Source organism: Etheostoma cragini, chromosome 4 (assembly GCF_013103735.1).
Source record: "Etheostoma cragini isolate CJK2018 chromosome 4, CSU_Ecrag_1.0, whole genome shotgun sequence".
NCBI lineage: Eukaryota > Metazoa > Chordata > Actinopteri > Perciformes > Percidae > Etheostoma > Etheostoma cragini.
The window spans coordinates 14,153,552-14,174,135 of NC_048410.1; the positions used below are offsets into that span (position 1 = coordinate 14,153,552).

At 40.5% G+C, this 20,584-nt stretch overlaps 1 protein-coding gene across 2 annotated transcripts; it reads left to right on the forward strand.

The window, feature by feature from the left end:
* The first annotated feature begins 155 nt into the window (after positions 1-155).
* Positions 156-20,380, forward strand: esyt1b (extended synaptotagmin-like protein 1b). 2 transcript variants are annotated; one of them, XM_034869047.1, is made up of 52 exons: positions 156-799; positions 1,873-1,914; positions 2,848-2,982; positions 3,090-3,163; positions 3,254-3,326; positions 3,503-3,592; positions 3,760-3,815; positions 3,988-4,108; positions 4,203-4,379; positions 4,607-4,689; positions 4,900-4,948; positions 5,044-5,133; positions 5,231-5,326; positions 5,836-5,907; positions 6,021-6,107; positions 6,210-6,359; positions 6,573-6,686; positions 6,781-6,957; positions 7,112-7,197; positions 7,289-7,337; positions 7,530-7,619; positions 7,708-7,803; positions 7,901-7,972; positions 8,338-8,424; positions 8,548-8,694; positions 9,458-9,564; positions 9,768-9,942; positions 10,066-10,242; positions 10,326-10,408; positions 10,648-10,696; positions 10,780-10,869; positions 11,346-11,441; positions 11,812-11,883; positions 12,180-12,266; positions 12,363-12,509; positions 13,432-13,568; positions 13,947-14,052; positions 14,142-14,233; positions 14,390-14,531; positions 15,401-15,577; positions 15,669-15,751; positions 16,135-16,183; positions 16,304-16,393; positions 16,589-16,684; positions 16,776-16,847; positions 16,936-17,022; positions 17,120-17,266; positions 17,361-17,509; positions 17,749-17,880; positions 17,996-18,098; positions 19,161-19,210; positions 20,037-20,380. In XM_034869047.1, exons 1-52 carry the CDS (start codon positions 443-445, stop codon positions 20,062-20,064), a joined length of 5,493 nt encoding a protein of 1,830 aa, XP_034724938.1. In that variant the 5' UTR covers positions 156-442; the 3' UTR covers positions 20,065-20,380. The 2 variants fall into 2 exon arrangements, with proteins under 2 accessions (XP_034724938.1, XP_034724939.1); XM_034869048.1 differs by lacking the exons at positions 4,900-4,948; positions 5,044-5,133; positions 5,231-5,326; ... (4 more) ...; positions 6,781-6,957; positions 7,112-7,197.
* Positions 20,381-20,584: the final 204 nt, after the last annotated feature.

Consider the following 20,584-nt stretch of genomic DNA (forward strand, 5'->3'; position numbering starts at 1 on the left):
CAATTCTCGATAACGTAATACTGCAGTAATACGGTAAGTTAACGTTAATTACTATGAATTACATGACTGTCTTGCCGCAGCAGCGAAAGAGTCAAAGATGCGTATTTACTTCAGTGGGCGTGTTTTCCTCCATAGATCATAGCGGGACTGGTTGAGGGGCAGAACTTGTTAGCCACTTCTTATCGAGGCCAGTGCTTATAATTTCCTCAAATCGAGAACAAATACGTTTTAATATAATAAAAGATGCAACACCGATGAACGGTGAACTAGCGAGGGTAGAAGCAATATAAAGCGGTTTAAACGGTAACGTTAGGTAGCTGACGATTGAAAATGGCACGATAGAGTAACTTAACCGTTAGCTAGAAGTCTTAGGAACACTTTTAAAGTGAATATTTTGTATCCAACCTTAACATAGTAGCGGTTGTTTCCAGAGGATACCAGTATGCAAAGCGACAAATCGGAGCCGAGTGACGCCAAGGGCTCCGAGTGTGTGAGTACAAGCGACCCTGAGAAGAAGGCACTGAGTACCGTGGAGACAGAAGGTCCCAAACCCAAAGGGATAAGTGCGGTCGCGGTGCTCTGGACGTTTGGGAAATGTCTGGGTGCCCTGCTGCCAGTCTACCTGGCCGGTTACTACCGGGTCAGCACCAGCCTGTTGGTGTTCGGGATGATGGTCTACACGGGATGGAAACATGCCCGAGAAGCCAAGGAGGCACGCCTGAAGTCAGCCATACAGCTCACCAACGAGGAGTACACATCCATGAAAGTGTCCAAAATCAAGCGAGACCTCCCTGCGTGGGTAAGAAATGACCCTACAACTGTCAGCATGTGTCCTCAAAATCCTCATATGAGCTCTCAACTATGCTCTCTGAACCCATATTGACCTAGAATAACACCACCTTGGTAAAACGTAGCAGTGGACCCTACAATCATCCCTACATAATTGATTTGCTTGGTGTTTCCAGTAAACCACCCTAATCATAGCCGTACACTATTTTTAGCTTTTATGGCGTCACTCACAGTTTTTCCTTCGGCTATCCTGGTGACTTACAATTGTATTAAGGCTTTATTAGAATGTTTCCCATAAATCAATTCCCATCAGGCCCACAGGCACTGCTTTTTCCAAAGTTGTAGATCAAGAATAAGTCCTAATTAAAACATTCATGGTGTGTGTGTTTTCTAGACCAAACTTGTTTGAAAGCATAATGGTGCAATTTTGAGTGCATTGCAACAACTACAACAAAACTTAAACCCACTAATCCTGGTGCAATTTTAACTGAAGGTGGCTGGAAAATGTGAAGTACAATAGTCTCATTTTGCAAGTTATACATCCTGAGTATGTGCCCAAAATGGAAATGCTGAAACCCACATGGGCCTGTTTTGACTCAGAACATCTAGCCACACCCAAATAAGGTTCCTGCGGATACTTGTTTTGTTGAATGACTTTGGCGATTGCTTGCCTAATCAGACAGCATGCATACTCCTCATGAGGCATCTACATATTGCTCTCTCTCTCTCTCTCCAGTGTGCGAAACAAATGACATGTGGTAGGGTTTTCTTTAAGAGTTTATTAATAAATGGATGACATATGTCATCCATTATTATTTATGTGAGATATCTCACATAATACAAAAGTAATTGTCACACGTGAAAGATAATACAAGCAATAGCCAGCTGCATTTTTCTAAGGAAATATTTGCTAAGTCTAAAACATGGTGCACAAAGCACTGAGATATCAACAGTGATTTTAATGACCTTTCCAGACCTGCATTAGCTACGGCTGAATCATTTCCCCATCCTGTTGTGTGTTTATCAGGCATGCATTATGCATAATTTATGTATGTGTGCACTCATTGTTTTTCTTTCCTTCAGGTCAACTTTCCAGATGTTGAGAAGGTTGAGTGGCTGAATAAGGTAAAAATACCAGGGGGGGTCACTTAATCTCACCATTTTACACAAAGACACTATAGTGGTCCCTCCTTTATTTAAGCCCACAGTAAACACTTCTTCTGTTCAGCTGTTGTGTTGATTGACACTTTAAGCATGCTAGGTGCTAGCTGTAAAGGTCACACCCCCATTAGTGAAGCCCCTTCTATGCTACTGTAAAGTCTGTGCTGCAGAGAGCTGGCCCAGTGCCAGGCAACCCTCTCAACATTTCCATTTTATTGCAGGCATGCTTACAGGAAGGGGGAGGAGCTGCCCAGCTCTCCCAAATGAAATAAAACTGCAGCCATTGTCCCCTCACCCCTTGTGCTTTTTCTAGCCCGTAGAAACAAGGGGAATAATGCAGACATACAGTAATACAAGTATTCATGCTAACAGGACCATGAGATCTAAGCATCAGAGAGCCAGACAAAGCAGAGATTTGAGATTGTTTACTGGGGGGGAGGTCAGCAGATTCCCTTGCTGCTCAGACTGCATCCCTCCCAGGAACCAGCAGCTGATGACTCACTATCCACTTATGCCAGACTGAATAACTCTGGTTATTTCCACAGTCACACAAGCACACAGACAAGCAGTGCCTCTACTTTTGGGTCTTTCCCTAAAGGAATATCAAGTTTATGTAGCTACATTAACATTATGTAAAAAGTGAGGACATGTTGAGCATAGGATTCACTGTGGACTTACAGCTGAGGAGACTCACTGGCTACAGCTGTCTCTGTCTTTCTTTAGTTTTTGCTTATGGATGCCAAGGCATTTGACTGATAATTTGGTTACCATGTGGCCAAAATGACAGAGGTTTCATGCAGAAGTAGTTTCCAGTTGGAAGGAATGAACATTGTATATTATGGTGTGTGTCTTGCTAATGAAAGCAGCTTACAACCATGTTGTTGTCGGGCTTCCTAGGTGCTGCAGCAGGTGTGGCCGTTTGTCGGCCAATACCTCGAGAAGCTGCTGGTGGAAACCATCGCTCCATCTATCCGAGCCTCAAGCACCCACCTCCAAACCCTCAACTTCACAAAAGTGGATATGGGAGACAAGGTAATGCCATGGGTAGCTCAACTATGATATGACACTGCTGTAAATATTTACACAAGTGATGCATGTTGTTTATATTGTGCTGAAAATGTGCTTTCTGTTTCCTCCAGGCTATGAAGGTCGTAGGGATCAAGGCACACACCGAGAACGACAAAGGACAAGTCCTGCTAGATCTGTATATTAGGTAAATGTTTATTGTGAGTCACCTTCACCTATATATTACAGCTTTTAGAAGACATTATTGTGGATGATAATTTTGTCCTTGTATCCTCAGCTATGTTGGCAATGTAGAGATCAATGTTGAGGTGAAGAGATATTTCTGCAAAGCTGGAGTCAAGGGAATACAGGTCTGTCTTCCTATCAAGCTTAAAAGTATTATTTGACTGAATTACAGGGTAACATGTTATTAATATAAAGAGGTTACCTGTCCAATGGGATAACTGAAATATACAGACAGTCTTTCATTCTTTAAGCGTTTATTCATGGTTTTCATGAGCATTCTTTCCCACTTTTCTGTCCTTAGCTACATGGGATGATGCGGGTGATTTTGGAGCCTCTGATTGGCGATGTGCCCATAGTGGGTGCGGTCACCATGTTTTTCATCCAGCGGCCTGTACGTCCATCTACAGTCCTCTTTAATTATCCCATTTCTTGTTGCCCCTTAACGCTCATTCCTGTGACCATCATGTATCTCAGTAGACTTGTATGCTTTTCATACTAATGATTTTGCCTCAGTCCTGATTGATTTGCAGCACATTCCTCTCTCTTATCTGTTCCTAGAAACTAGACATCAATTGGACAGGACTGACTAATTTGTTGGACATCCCTGGACTGAAGTGAGTCATACTGGCATAACCTTTCATTGGTTTACACATTAGTAACAGCCACAACCTTTTAATAAACATAACCTAACAATATTTTATTAATGTGTGGGTTTTATCATGCGGTGAATAATGATGAAATAGACTATACAGCAGTACATTTCAATTGAAATGTTCTTTGTCTCAGTATCATGTCTGACAGCATGATTATGGATGCCATTGCCTCCTTCTTGGTGCTGCCCAACCGCCTGGTTGTCCCTCTGGTTCCAGACCTGCATGTGGCCCAACTACGCTCTCCTTTGCCCAGGGTAAAGCCTGAATTGAAGCCTGAGACTATTGTATAATTTCACATCTTTGTCAAAACCAGTATATTACATCTTGGTCCCTATTTTTCCTTCTTAGGGTGTGGTACGCATCCACCTACTGGAGGCACAGAATCTAGCAGCCAAGGACAACTACGTGAAGGGGGTTATGGCTGGCTTGTCGGACCCCTATGCCATATTGAGGGTTGGCCCTCAGACCTTCACCTCCAAACATATTGACAACACAGACTCTCCCCAGTGGAAAGAGATGTATGAGGTAAGACGAATGGAACGTTTTTTGAAAAGTTTAACATTTGTGTCGTCATTGCACAGGTATTTGAAGACTCAATCATATATCATTTCATTGTGTTCTGTATTTGAGGGATTAGACTGTTACAGCACTGTAAATGTTCATTTTCATTCATGGTCGCATGAGGCTGCAGCCAGCTTCTATTCAGATCCCTCTGTCAGTCTTCATGGCCTTGTGTGTGTCTGGTACATCAGGTTATAGTCCATGAGGTGCCTGGTCAAGAGTTGGAGGTGGAGGTATATGACAAAGACACAGACCAGGATGATTTCCTGGGCAGGTACAGATGCATATTCATGTCTCTTGTGTGTCTAGGTTAAATCTTGCATTGTCACCTTTCATCTATCACCTTTCCTGGCCAGTTGAAAATGTACACTACCTTTTTTATAGCATGTATTTGTTTGCTTTCTATGATATGATGTGTTTTATATTCAGCAATACAATTTCATCTTTTTATTGAATTCTGTCTTCACGCCCCTCCTCCATTAAGGACCAAAGTGGATTTGGACATTGTGAAGAAATCCATAGTTGTCGATAATGTAAGTGTTACGCTGTTATCGTCTCAGTTGCAATTTATACAAGCAGTATTGTTAATCTTTGGATTGTAAATGTACACCTGTGGCTGTCTTCCCAGTGGTTCACTTTGAAAGAAACTCCATCAGGACGGGTTCATTTTAGACTAGAGTGGTTGGCCTTGCTGCCTAGCACTGATCAACTTGAGCAGGTTTGAGTCACTTATTTCCATTGATGCATTACTCTTTTTTTTTAAATTTATTCTAGAGTAAAATGGATAATTTTTTCTGTTTGCATTTCTACCCCAGATCTTGAAGAGGAATGAAAGTTTCATCAGTAAGACGGCTGATCCACCTTCTTCTGCCATTTTAGTTGTATATCTGGACAAGGCTGAGGCACTTCCTGTGAGTCATATATCTCTACCCTCTGTGCCCATGTTCATGCTCCAGTCAGAGCTGCTTCCTGTGTGTTTAAACTGGGGCAGAGCTGTAACTGCCACCTGTCTTGACATTCCACAAAGTTGTTGCCTTGGCCTCAAAGCTTGTGACCTCAATCGCATTGGGGATGAGTGTGGCAAACGTTATCCAAGGCTGTTAAAAACACATTTCCCTTCTTTGCCAGTTTCCGCTGTCATATCATACACAAAAGGGAACAGCAATGGCACAATCTTTGAAATGAAACTCAGTCTTTGTGGTTTCTTTCGACGCAAACGTATCCTTCCTGATTATACCATGCGGTGTGGTGCCTCCTTTTAGTTGCGGTATATGTACTGTTGCTATGGTAGCCTTATTATTTACATCAACCACAGACTGTCAGGGTGGTAGATTAAGTCTATTTATCACTTTGCTCTTGGTTACAGAATGCCATTGTTCACATGCCTTACTGTGTATTCATATTTTTCTGTATCTTTTAGATGAAGAAGGGAAATAAGGAGCCCAATCCCATGGTGCAGTTGTCTGTACAGGACATCACTAGAGAAAGCAAGGTAAATCTACTGGGAAAGTATATTAGTATACATATATACATACATAGTATATATTATAATTCTGTACCTGTTTACTTTGATCTTATATGCAAACTACTTATTCTTGGATTTAGACTTGTTACACAACCATTGATCCCAAGTGGGAGGAAGCTTTTACATTCTTCATCCAGGATCCTCGCAAGCAGGACATAGACATTCAGGTAACAGCTTATAGGATCAGCTTCTCTGCGCTGACATTTGTGTTTGGTAATCTGATAATGTTGTGGTCTTATTTTGGCTTTCCTTCATGTAAAATCAACCAGGTGAAGGACGCTGACCGTGTGCAGACATTGGGCAGTCTGACCATCCCTTTGTCCCGTCTGCTGTCCAATTCCAATCTTTCTCTGGACCAGTGGTTTCAGCTGAACAACTCTGGATCTGCCAGTCGCATCTATATCAACGCAGTTCTCAGGGTAAATGGCAACCCATTCATTGGACCTGCACTGCATTAGACCAATTAAAGAATAATAAATACACTTGGGGAAAAGAAGCACAATGTAGGAAGTTATTAATTATACAAACCAAAAAAATTGATTTTGACCAAACCTTTTACATATGTATAATGGTGTCTTTACAGAGATTAAATGAGTATCTGAGGGTTCTCCTTCTTTTCTATTGTAACTTAGGTTCTGTGGTTAGATGAGGAGCGTATTCCATCTGATGTGTCTTCTAATCTGGAGGCTGGATTGTCCAAGCAGCTGCCCCAGCAGACCTCCCCTCATCCTAGCTTTGCCACAGAGGTAATGGAGGACATTGGAACTCTGGTTTTGATTTAGGATTGTGTTTTCTTAAATTGCACATTCTTTTAATAATGATTATGTAATTTTTTTTCAGGGACTGCTTAGAATTCACCTATTGGCAGGGCAGAACCTTGTTCCAAAAGATAACCTGATGGGGGGCATGGTAAAAGGCAAGAGTGACCCCTATGTCAAGATCAACATCGGGGGTGAAACATTCACAAGTCAGGTTATAAAGAGTAATCTTAACCCCACATGGAATGAGATGTATGAGGTAAATAACACAAGACTATGTATTGAAACTACACCATTTTGTTGTGGAAGGAATAGCATTGACTAAAGTTTGCATGTATTTATAAATGTCTGTAGTATAATTGGTTTGAGAGAGTCTTTTGAAATGTGCAACTTTTTTTTTCTTCACCCTTCAGGTGATTCTTACTCAGTTGCCTGGCCAGGACCTGCATATGGAGGTGTTTGACAAAGACATGGATGTGAAGGATGATTTCATGGGCAGGTACAATAATAGCTGTAAATATTCAACTATAAAAAAAAAAAAAAGTGTGGATTTAAAGATACATTCTAATTTCACATATCCCGACATACAGGCTGAAGATCAGTCTGAAGGACATCATCGATTCTCAATACACTGATCAGGTGAGATCTCCCCCGCCAAACGAATGTGCTGCATGTTTAGCTTAAAAGAGTGTGGTCAGATTAAGTTAACATACCACTGGTCTAACTCATGTGGTTGCAACTCACTTTGATTAGATACTGGACCTGTTTTTATGTACATCCGTAACACATAGCACAGTTCCTGTGTTTAAATTATTCCAATTCCTCTCTCAGTGGTACACACTCAGTGATGTGAAGTCTGGTCGCATTCACCTGATAGTGGAATGGGTTCCGACATCCTCGGAGTCAGACAGATTGGACCAGGTGTGTATTCCCATAGAAATCCTAGAATAATGGGCCGTTGCTGATGGTCTTGATCTGCTTGATCACTGGTTTGTTCTTGTGTCTTCAGGTTCTTACCTTCCATTCCAGGCAGTCCTACCAAAACAAGGCGGTTCCCTCAGCAGGGCTACTGTTTGTCTTTATGGCGCAAGCAGATGGCTTACCAGTGAGTGTTCTTCTGCTGATGTTAAGAATGATGTCAGGAAAAGCAGTTAATGTTTATAGTTTGCCCTTATTGTTATTGCCTGTTTGTCTCTCTATAGGTTAAGAAGAGCGGCAAGGAGCCAAAAGTGGGAGCACATATTTCTCTTGGAAAAATGTCCCACAAAACTACAGTAAGAAGTTTAGAATTGATGGTACTATGTTTTAAAGCAACACTACAGACCTTTTTGCACCTTAAAATAATGTTTCCAAAATGGTTTCAGTGGTTCATCACTTAGTAAAAGGGTGAAAGGCACTTCTGCATTTGCTTTGCTGCTCTCTACCAGCTATAACAGTACTATGCAAGTTTGCCAGATCGGTAGCGGATATGTAGTTCCAGTCAGACATAATGGGACAATTCCGCTTCCAACCTGTTGGGGGACAGAAGCGGGAACAATTGTAGTGTTGCTTTAAGCTACTTTCTTAAAAACTGATTATAATATTGTCAGATTGACACAATATATGTTAGTAATATTAACTGGCTCTTGCATCTCCAAAGGTGTGTGATCGTACCACATCTCCTCAGTGGAATGAGGCCTTCTGCTTCCGGGTTCGAGACCCCAGAGAGGAAATTTTTGTTGCTAAGGTATACTGGCTTCAGTTCATTATGAAATCGAAAGTGGAACAGGAAAGTCATACAGATGCTGAAAGTGTGATCTCTGGTCTATAAATACTGTCTATGCTAAGACCCTGCATTGTGTTTCCACAGCTCTCCCACAGCTGGACCTTGCCCATTGGTTCCCTGGTGGTTCCTATCAGAGAGCTGCTCTCTGAACCAGAGCTGGTCCTGGACCAGTGGTTCCATCTGGATGGAGCCTCACCTGAAAGTCGGATTCTTCTGAGGGCTGAACTGAAGGTGGGAGAACTCTCTGTCTGTTGTTCTTTATTGTATTCTATATATTAAGTGTGTGTCCTTTAAGTTTCATTTTCTCGATAGCACTATCCCTTCTTTTCTGAGCCCCTAATATTTCTGTGTTGTGTCTTATCTGCCTATATATATTACTCTCTGTGTCTGTTATATCTATTTGCGTCTTTATCTTTGTCAGTATCTGTACTTCTTTTAATCGCTGTAACTATGCGGAATATCTTCAATAGTTTCTTTGTATCTCAATGTCTTAGTCTTTTATTTCATTGTCATGAGTTTTTTTAGACAGTTCTTAATTTTTGTACTTGTTCTACTGATATTGATACACTACTGGTCAAAGGGTTGGGGTCACTTAGAAATTTTCATTGCACTGTCACACATTGTAGACAGAATACCAGCTGAGATCAGTTGCATTGTGTTTTTAACCAGGGCAGCAGTTTTCAGATGACATTATGTGTCTAAATAATTGCAAAAGAGTTCTCCAATGTTTTTCTAATTAGTTTTTTTAAAATGATATCAGATTAATAAACAGAACGTGCCTTTGGAACATTGGATGAATGGTAGCTGATAATGGGCAATGTAGAAATTGCATTAAAGATCAGCCACCCATTAAGATCAGCTGGTAGTCTGCCTATAATGGAGTGGTATGGAAATTTTGCAAGTTATCCTAAATGTTTGACTGGTATATACAATCAAGACTAATAAAAAAACTGGTAAACTAAGTGAAATAATAATTATATCAACTCAACTACAGCTGCTGATCCCAAGCAAATGTCTGGGTGCAACTGATAAGGCTATGGTCACTTCAGCGTCAGATCCTCCCCCTGCTCAGAAAAAACAGGACATAGACACAGTGAAGAGGTAAGATTTATTTATTTGATTAGGACAACACACCTTAATCAACATTTCTGTAAATGCGCCATTGTTAGCCAGACGGCATGTTTCAGCTGTAGTCCTAGTTACCTAGCATGCAAGTCTTCATGGTGCTAAGGTGAGATAGCTAATTCAAAAGGTCTGTCTTTACTTTCCATTTGTCACTTTACTGCTACTCTTTGTGTTTTTAGGTCAAGTTCAGTGGACGTTCCTGTGGAGACTATTGCGTCTTCAGTGACCTTACATGAAGATGTGGACGTAAAGGAAATGCCAGCTCCTGTGACTGAAGAGAAGGTGGAAGAATCACCAAGCCCTGCTATACCACAACCTCCTCATACTTCCCCAGACCTAAGCTTTGCCAGTGAGGTAACATCACAAATAAGTGATCTACAGTAGCAGATACATGCAATAATGTGTTCATATCACAATCAAATTTGGTTTAAAAAAACAAAAAAAAACAATATAAAGTTAAATGATCCCTTCCTGTAGGGGCTGCTGAGAATCATCTTGTTGGAGGCCCAGAGTTTGGTTGCCAAAGATAACATGATGGGCGGTATGGTGAAGGGCAAGAGTGACCCCTATGCCAAGATCAATGTTGGAGGGGCTGCCTTTAAGAGTAATGTGATCAAGGAGAATCTCAACCCAGTCTGGAATGAGATGTATGAGGTGTGTATGAAGGACTGTGCAATTTCATTTATGATGATAATACTTCATGCAAACCGCTGTTTAGCTGTTCAATTTTCTCTCAGGTTGTGCTGAGGCCTCAGGCAGGACAGGAAGTGCAGGTAGAGCTGTATGACAAAGACATGGACAAAGATGACTTCCTGGGCAGGTAAGGGCTTATGTGGAGGTTTCTAGAGGCTTATTACCTCAGTGGGGTTAGCAACAACATTTACAGGCCCATACTTTAGTTATTTCACCGTGAAGGTTTACTAAAATCAGTTATAGAAACGGAATTAGAAAGTATAAATAATTAAGATTTAATGTTTCAGGGCATTTTAAGGACTTGGCTTCATTTTCATAGACCGTGCCTTTGTGTAAAATATGCAAACATGTTTTTATTGTGAGCAGATACAAAATCAGTGTGGCAGACATCATCCGTTCCAAGTACACAGACCAGGTCAGTATTGCATGCCTTACTGTACTTAGTAGCTGCGCTGTAAATATCAGCTTTAATTCAGTAAGTGTACATCTCTGTTTCAGTGGTACACTCTAGAGGATGTGAAGTCTGGACGTGTTCGCCTGATACTGGAGTGGGTACCAGCCGTGTCCCATAATAACACCCTGGACCAGGTCAGTTACATTTTTAATTTTTATGTTTTTTTTGTTTTTGTTAAAGATTATTTTTTGGGCTTTTCCGCCTGTATTTGATAGGACAGCTAAGTGAGAAAAGGGAGAGAGAAGGGGAAGACATGCAGGAAATTGTCACAGGTTGGACTCGAACCCTGGACCTCTGCATCGAGGCATAAACCTTGAAGTATATGTGCGCTTGCTCCACCCACTGATCATTGACTTATGTTTCCTCACTTGTTCATGCACATATATGTATGTATGTATGCATGTATGTACTGTGTATATATTTATATATATGTGTGTGTGTGTGTGTGTGTGTGTGTGTTTGTGTATGTATATTGTATATTATCTTCATCAACTGCATTGCCTATTCCTCCCAAATCTGTACCATGTCAAATATGATACCCGGCTCAGTTCACCATGCAGATCAGTGATGAGTCATTGTTATGTATTTATCATTTGATTCTCTGCTGCAGGTGATGCAGGTGCAGGCTCTCCAGTCTTACAAGAACAAGGTCGTTCCCTCTGCAGCCCTGCTCTTTGTTTATGTGGACAGAGCACACTCATTGCCTGTGAGTCCCTTGGAGTTTGGTCCATATCAAACACTTTTATAAGTGTGCTGCCTCTGAGGAATAAATAGACAACAGTTTGGAAAGCACATGTTAATAAACACATCTTCTATTGGCATAAAGTAGAAAACTGCTCTTTAAGATGTTTTAATATATACTTTAAGTAACCACTTGATTAAAATAAATGAGGACTTTGAGAAATAGTTGCTGCTTGTTGAGCTACAATAACTGTTGTTGGACTTTATAATGCAATGATTAAGGAAGTTTTTTTTTTAAAGAAAGTAGTTAAATCTCGAACCGCTGTTGCCTTAATTACAGAGTGAATACAAAGTATTGACATAATTGTATGTGTTATGTGTCGTTCTGTGTTCAGTTTAAGAAAAGTGGAAAGGATCCCAAGGCTGGGGCCGAGCTTGTGTTTGGTAACAGAACCCACAAAACCAAGGTATGAAACTGAGTATAGAGACATTAAAATCACTTCACACTCAACATTTTATGGGATAATGTTTAGAATTTGAAAACGTAAACCTTGGCGCCTCCTACTGGTGGTATTAAAAGGGACACAAGGCGTGACAGTAATTCATGCCATTACCTTCATTAGGCTCTTATAAATATCAGTGGAAAGAGAAGAGAACTTTATCAAAGTACAATGACCATATATATCTTGTTATTCCATGCCCTGTTTCAGAAACCAATCCATGTCCCATGTCCAGCTTACCTCTCCTTTTTGTCTTTTTAAAGGTTTGCGATCGCTCTAGATCACCTCAGTGGGATGAGGCGTTCTACTTCTTGGTTTGCGACCCCAAAGAGGAGATACTTATAATAAAGGTGAGTGTACTGTATTGCATCTAAATACTACTACCATTGTCAAGAACAGCTCCACGTCTGACTGACGTGATTATAAATGTGTCCTTCTTGCGGTAGTTGTCGAGCGAATGGGACCAGCCACTGGGATCTCTTGTAGTCCCTTTGAGAGAGCTGCTCTCTGAACCCCAGCTGGTCCTGGACCAGTGGATGCCTCTGGATGGAGCCTTACCTGAAAGTGAGATCCTGTTGAGGGCTGAACTCAAGGTAAGATAATACACACAAAGGGGATTATTATACTGTTGTCAATAAGTACACTTACATGCCCATCAATATTCTTCATTATTATATAGAATTTCCGATTAAGACGTGAAATATTCCGGTATTATTTGGGTTTTAGAAGCATTCTTTGTACATTGGACAGCACATTCGTAATATGCGTCTCAATCAGATTTTTTACCCTAGTTTATGCCTAATAAATAACGAAAAAACACAAGACCTCCCAAGAATTTCAATGCAAAACATTTTAAGACTTTACAGAAGCCCTTAATCAGTCAAACGTACACCAAGCGTCTTGCACTGTGATGCATGACACTTAACAGTGAAAACAACAAGCTCAGTTTAATGAATAATATAATCCAGACTGAGTTGAAAGTTTTGTGGAAACAGTGAGACCTGCACTCACTATGAAACAGTGTTGGGGTTTGATAGCATTTCATCAAATTTGAATCAAGTATTGAATCAGCTTAGTAAGTCCAAATCTTTACAGATCTCCTATCGAGCCCATTTAGCATGAAACATTTGCAAGGAACTAGATTTATAAATAACTAAATCACAAAGTATCAGATCTGTTATCAGCTTTTGATCCTGAATCCTGTTCTTCTTTCTTTAACAAACAAATCTTTGGCTGAGCACAGAAAGAGGCTTACAGTGATCACAATAATCAGACAAGTCAAGTTACATATTTTGGCATTTTGCCTGTTGAAAGAAGGACGCTGTGTTCACACGGTCCATCAAGTCTGCCGCTGGTAAACTTGGAAAGTGCACAGTTACATGTAAACAGGAATATTAGTTGAATTTTCAGTTTCATTAACCTTGTAAACAGCTTATCCAGATTATCGTCTTTTTCCGACTAAGGGTAATACTCTGAATATTATGTGCATATAAACGTAGTTGGTATTGTTGACAGGTCCTGAGCTCAAGGATGACTGAAGCCCCGCAGCTTTCTGTGGCTGATTCAAAGAAAGAAGAGATGGTCATCTCTACTAATCAGGCATTCAAAGCAGCCAGTGAGGACAAAAAAAGTTCAGAGCTGCCAAAAGACAAGTGAGTGTTTTTGCCTGATTTGATAATACACACATAAAAAATCTGCAGACTGTAATTGGGCCTTATTAAAAAAAATAAAAAACACCAAAACAATATCACTTAGTGCCATTTAAATATAAAGAAAAACCAGCAATACACATTTGAAACGTAAACCAACACTCATGAATGTATAAAGGGTAGAAACTGTTCCTGCCAGTGGGATATGCGGGCCAATATGCTCTTATAAAACATGATTTGAAAGTATATTTGTAGCCAAGAAGCTAAAACATTATTATAAAAACAATTCTTCGTTGTAAGTTTCAGTGAGTAGTCTGGCTGTGTTTTTTTTTTAACAGCAGTGTGTTTAATTTTAAATTTTAAATTTTAATTTCTGTATAGACCGGTTGCAGTAGCCAGCCAGGTTAAACACTCTGGAGTTGCAGACGCTGCTCCCGCTGAACCAGCTGCCATTCACACTGCACTCGATACATTACCTGCTGCTGCAGTGAGTCATAGCACATTACAGTTGGTTGCTGTCACGTTGTTATCACCTGTCTATTTTCACATTCATAACCTTAATGTAATTTTGCTCAGCTGGTGAAGGACCCAAGAGCTCCAGAAATACATCCCACACAGTCAGACAAAGCATTTAAAGAAGACTTTGAACCGCAGCAAAACCAAACAGGGTGAGCGCCACTTCACGGCAAATAAAACCATAATATTTCCCCTTCATTAATACCTCAAAAATCCATAAATTGGATGAATAGAAAGATACGTATAAAGAATATATCTTCTTTTAATTTTTTGTGTGTTTGTGTGTGTGTGTGTGTGCGTGTGTGTAGTACTGGTTTAGGCAACCTTGCTCAAGCCACAGTGACTGGTCTTCCCGCTGACACCCTGAGGCCACCAAAAACCACAGAAATCCCCAAAGCCGGGGTAGTTCTTCCAGCAAAAACCACCCCCAGCCAGCACTTTGGTAAAGAGGTGGGTTTAGTTTATGCCTTGATTAGCAGAGTGGATGTTAGTGGGATGATTAGCTTCCACCAACTGTACAGTGGTATTTGTTCTTTCTCACTGCCCCCCCCCCCCTTTTATATACAGTATTTGCTTTATTTGAAACAATTTGAAAACACCTTCTTTAGATGTGTACAGCAAGGTGCACGACCCTCCAGCCCTCTGCCAAAGTAAACACTCATATGACGTCATGGTTTTCATAAATCAAGAAAAACTGTTTTAAATTGTTTAAAAACAAAACCTCTCTACACCCACCCCCCTCAACAACAAGAGAGAGAGCTGCAAACCAGTGTAAACAGCTGTTTCTAAACACGCCTCCCCCTGCAGATGTTTTGTGAATGCTGTGATTTATACATGTAAACGAATAATGCTTTACTAGTTTTAGTTTAAGCAGCTAGAACCTAGCCTTGTCCAATGTCCTCCGGGCTCTGTACATTTTTGATGTGTTTGTGACTTGTTCTCTCACCGACCCACCGTCAGACCCTCACACAATAATGTAAAAAACATTCCCCGGTCTAGTATAGGATATTTCATATTTTTCCCCAAAACATCTGGCAACCCCCAGAAACCCCCAGCTTGAGAACCACTGTCTATCGTATAAAAGGTAAATTGGAGCTATTAAAGTGGCAATTAGTAGTCCTTATATGAGTCTGCTTTTTAGAGTAATTATTCTGAATTTAGGACATAAGAAAGACGTTATACTTCTAGCTACTGTGTGGAATGCACACAAGTTTGATGATCTGGATGGGTCTGAAATATATACAGTAGTTCAACATTGACAAGCTACACTTGTTTGACCCACTGTATGTGATATAACATTTACAGTCTTCTTCCTGTAGGGGCTGCTGAGGATTCACCTGCTGGAGGCCCAGAATCTGGTTGCCAAAGATAACCTGATGGGGGGCATGGTGAAGGGCAAGAGCGACCCCTATGTCAAGATCAACATAGGGGACGTTACATTCAAGAGTCACGTTATCAAGGAGAATCTGAACCCAACATGGAAGGAAATGTATGAGGTATGAAGTATTCTTGGTTTAAGCAGTGTATAGTGTCTGGATTTCACTGCATGTTAAGATTTTGTTCAAATTTTGTTTTTGTTTTTAACAGCTGGTTTTGAGTGGACACAGTGTCCAATGGATCAAGTTGGAAGCATTTGATAAGGATTTAGACTCTGATGACTTTCTTGGCAGGTATGTGTCTTAATGTTGGTTAATTATGAATTATAAATTACGAGTAAACTACACACTTATACTAATGCTCAAGATAAAGATGTGGAGTCCTAAGAACACTGGTTTGCATGGTAAGAATTCTATCAGAGATACACCGGTAATCACATAGTTTTGCACTGAAATGGATCGCCATTCAAAGCACTGTCCTGATGTTGCCAAACATCAACATAAAATGAATATTTAATGTGGGTTGGGTTAATGAAATATTTACACAAGGAATATGGAAATGATTTGTTTTAATCTAGGGGGTTCATTGCTTTCCTGCTGTTTAGCATTAATAAACTCCATAATGTCAACACGGGAAATCTTTGTTTCTGGACTGTTTCTGGTTTTCATGTTTACAGATTTAGTATCAAGCTAAATGAGGTCATCAGATCCCAGTACACAGATCAGGTTTGTCAATAATTAATGATCTAAAGTCGTGCCATGTGATTTCTGAACTCTGCTTTGTATAATTTCTTTACATAAAGGTGTGTTGCCCTGCTTCTTTAACCGACAGTGTCTCTGTTGTAGTGGTACACTCTGAATGATGTGAAGTCAGGGCGGATCCACTTGATATTGGAATGGGTTCCTACAGTGTCACAACCAGTCAGACTCGACCAGGTCTGTCCTTAACTTATGTTGACAGCTCTATCACCCATTGTTTATCCAAACACTCTTTAAACATGCACTATTGATGAGTCAATAAGATAGCAGCCACCTACATAATGCTATCCAGTCACATTCCAACAAACAGGGCACATGATTTAAATTGCAAAATAATGTTCAGGCCTAACTTGGCTGTTCTCCATGTCACAGGTGCTGCAGCTTCAATCTCTCCAATCTTATCAGAACAAGGCTGTTCCCTCTGCTGCTCTGCTCTTTGTCCACATTGAGAGAGCACATTCATTGCCTGTAAGTCACCTGCAGTTTATTTACATAATGTGCAGTGTAAAAATGATTTCTCATGTAATAAAAACTTAGGTGCCTCTCTCTTCTTTGATAGTTGAAGAAGAGTGGAAAGGAGCCCAAAGCAGGGGCTGAGCTTGTTCTGGGTGAAACAACTTACAAAACCAAAGTGAGACTCTTGATGCATGATGGTCTGTTGTTAGTCTAGTAGATGAATTATTATTGTAATAGCTCATGTATGTTCATCTTCCCTTAAGCTGTGTGACCGCAGCACCAGTCCTCAGTGGAATGAGTCTTTCTACTTCCTGGTCCATGACCCTAAACATCAGATGCTTGTAGTAAAGGCAAGATCTTTAATTACATTTAGTTGACATTTCTTGCTTAACAGCAGCAATGTTTAAGGGAATTTCCCATTGTGTCTCTCTCTCCCTTGCATTGCAGCTGTCCAGTGGTTGGGACCAGCCAATGGGATCTCTGGTAATTCCGGTGAAGGAGCTGCTTGCGGTGCCACAGCTGGTCCTGGACCAGTGGTTCCATCTGGATGGAGCCGCACCTGAGAGTCAGATGCTGCTGAGGGCTGAACTCAAAGTGACAAAACACATCTGCTTGTACACATCTTACATAGCATTTAATAACAACAAATCAATAATGACTTGGCCTGTTCTGAATTTTTTTTCAATAGATTCTAGATTCCAAAATGGTGGATATGATCAGTGCAGGGACTCTGCCCTGTGCTGCCTCTGGCTGTGGATCTGGAAACGGGCAGGTGAAGTTGTCTGTTTCATATTCCTCGCAGGAGAGACTGCTCATCGTCATTGTCCATGCCTGCAGGTGAGCTTCCTCAAATAAAGTCACTATAATCTGACATTAATCCCAAATTCTGACTCTTCACTTTGTTTATAGTAACAATGAACCCACCCTTTAGTAAAAAATCTACAAGGGAAGAGCTCTAATTTACATAGAGGCATTATTCTGCTCTAAAATACTGGGACTTAATACCAATAATTTAATATTCCTACACTTTAACATGTACAATTATTTGGGATATTCTTTGTTTGTTTTTTGTACAGAGGTCTGTTGTCTCAAAGTAAGGATGGTGTAGACAGCTATGTCTCTATCATGCTGCTGCCAGACAAAAGCAAAGCCACCAAGAGGAAGACATCAGTGAAGAAAAAAGACCTCAACCCAGAATACAATGAGAGGTAATTAACTAATTGTCTTATTATTCCTGAGCAGGTTTTTTTTTTTTTTTTTAATGTTTATCTCTCAGGAACTTTGTAAGTGTTTGCATCTAATCATCTTTGTCAATTCTATGAGGTTCGAGTACAATCTGTCTGTGGATGAGATGAGATTCAGACGCCTCGTTGTATCAGTGAAGAATAACGCAGCCTCGTTCAGGAGCCGCGATGTCATCGGACAGGTCAGTCTGAGACCTCAACCTGCAACTTTGATATTGCTTAAAATGTTTTGCATCACACACATACAGCAGCCAAATGCTAACAGGTAATCGATTTCTAGATCAAGCTATCCAAAGAATGTCACATGTGACTACTTCACATCACACCAAATTTAGGTAAATCCACACTTGCACAGATGTGGCCAATCTCTGCATTAACGGGCCGGCTACGTTGCATGCGTAGCATAACGTAAGTGGTTGCCCCAACACTACACCTTTTACTATAATCAATGAAACTGGCTTCACTGGGCATGAGAGCAGCAGCTCTGTGGTGAGCAAAACAGTGCCCGTTGAAAATGTGCCTGTTTAGAACGTCCGATTGCTTGGCCTGTGGTATTGATGCTTGTAGTTGTAATAATTATACCCCAAAATTACTTACAGAAGGACCCCAAACCACTTAAAATGCAACTCCAGAAAAAGAAACGGATGATCATTAACGAATGTAACATTTTTTTACATTGTAAAGAGCTCAGCATGTGGTGTGTGACGTGCAGGTTACCTTCCCTCAAACACGGACACACATACATAAACATACAGATGTGTCTATATTTTAGTTTTAAATTAAATTGCCAATATACAGGATAAGACTCAATAACTGCCAGTGAGCGTAATTGCAGTTTGCAGAGAGTTTCTGTTTTTATTTCTTCTTTCCCTGAGCTGCGTCCTAATTTCACAGTGCTGTAAAGCCTGCCTGGTAAGTTCCAAAAACTGAAGAAACAACAAAACTCCCAAAGCAAAAGCTCACCCTCTCACCTGTGACTCACAAAATCCTGCGCTGCAGTTTGTGTGCGCTACTGGTGTAGCCAGTTATACTAGATTATATAAAATATATTCTACGACACATCTAATCTGAAAAAGGTCTGCATATGTTGTATTTGCAGTGTAGCCAAAGCGTATTGCCTGCATGGTAACTGTTGTGTTCCTAGCTTTCCCTGAATATACAGTATGTGCAGAAATAATGCTTATCAACAAGGTGTACAGATGTACAACTTATACAGATGTTAACTTATCATTCCTGTTTTTTAGGTGCAGATCGAATTGTCCCAAGTTGACCTGGTTTCTGGTGTCACAGAATGGTGAGCAGAAGTTTTTTAAAGTGATACTCCGATTATAAAACGACAGCAAAAAGTTCATAGTTTCCTCTCGGCCAGAGAACAGAAGCTGTGGTCAGCTTGGATTAATAACATTTTCAAGATAGATTAAAAAAACATTAAACCATACATAGAAAGAAGAATCGGTAACTATTTGTAAGACATTGAGCATATAGTACGTAAGGACAGCAGGGAGCGTATCCAGCAGGAGTAGTCAGATTTTTTTGTGTGGATTATCACCTAACCTTGCAGCTGTTTTCTTCATTTACATTGTTTACGGGTCCTAAGAAATGAAAATGTCACTTTATGAGGTTTTTTAACATTAATATGAGTTCCTGCCTATGGTCCCCAAGTGGCTAGAAATGTTGATAGGTGTAAACTTATCCCTGGTTATCCTGCTCTGCCTTTGAGAAAATTAAAGCTCAGATGGGCCAATCTGGAATCTTTCTCCTTATGAGGTCATAAGGGGCAAGGTTACCTCCCCTTTCTCTGCTTTGCCCGCCGAGCAAAGTGGCAGTGGGTCAAGGACACACCCCCAGCCTCCACATTGCCCCCCCCCCCAAAAAGCTGCAGACTCAGAAATGGCACATACTAAGGAAAGCTCATTGTAGGACTGGCTCTAGTGGCTGTAATTCTGCACTAAGGCTGAATTTTGGAAAAGCTACTTCAGATATGGTATTAGGGGACCACTAAGGTCTGTGTAAAAGCATCCAAAAAGCACCATGTCATGGAACCTTTAATGGCCAGTAAATTATTGCTGATACAATTGAATTCTGTTTTCATTCAATTTCCGTCCTCACATTTATTCCAGGTTTACCCTGAAAGACGAAGCTGAATAGTCGTTCTGCTCGCTTATGTCATACTACAATGATGATGTCATCCCTCAACCTGGCATTGAGTGCCCCTGCTGCAGCTCACACTAATGCCTTCTGCACACCTCTGCATACAGTACCACCGTGACAGCCTTACCTGCATCCACCCAGCTCTCTGTGTATTCACATAGTATGGAATTGAACTGCACTGTATACTCGCATACATCAATACTCTCACCAAAGATAAGTAGGTCAAAGTAAGGGAGTTGACCAGAATGAAGTGAATGTCCGTATTAAAGGTTACATTTCTATATGAAGAAATAAACGTTTTAAGATGGAGTGGAGCAAGTAAAAGATGAACAGTTCTAGAAGAAATGAAGTCATGTTGTGTTGTTTTAAATGTTTTAAATCTTGGAGTGTTGTTTTTGGACTAACGTTTGTTTATGAATGCTAATGCCCTTTCAGTATTTTGAATCTGATTTATGACAGGCTTTCATTGAAGTTATTTTATGTTTCACAGCACATTGCCATGTTTGTTTAAAATTTC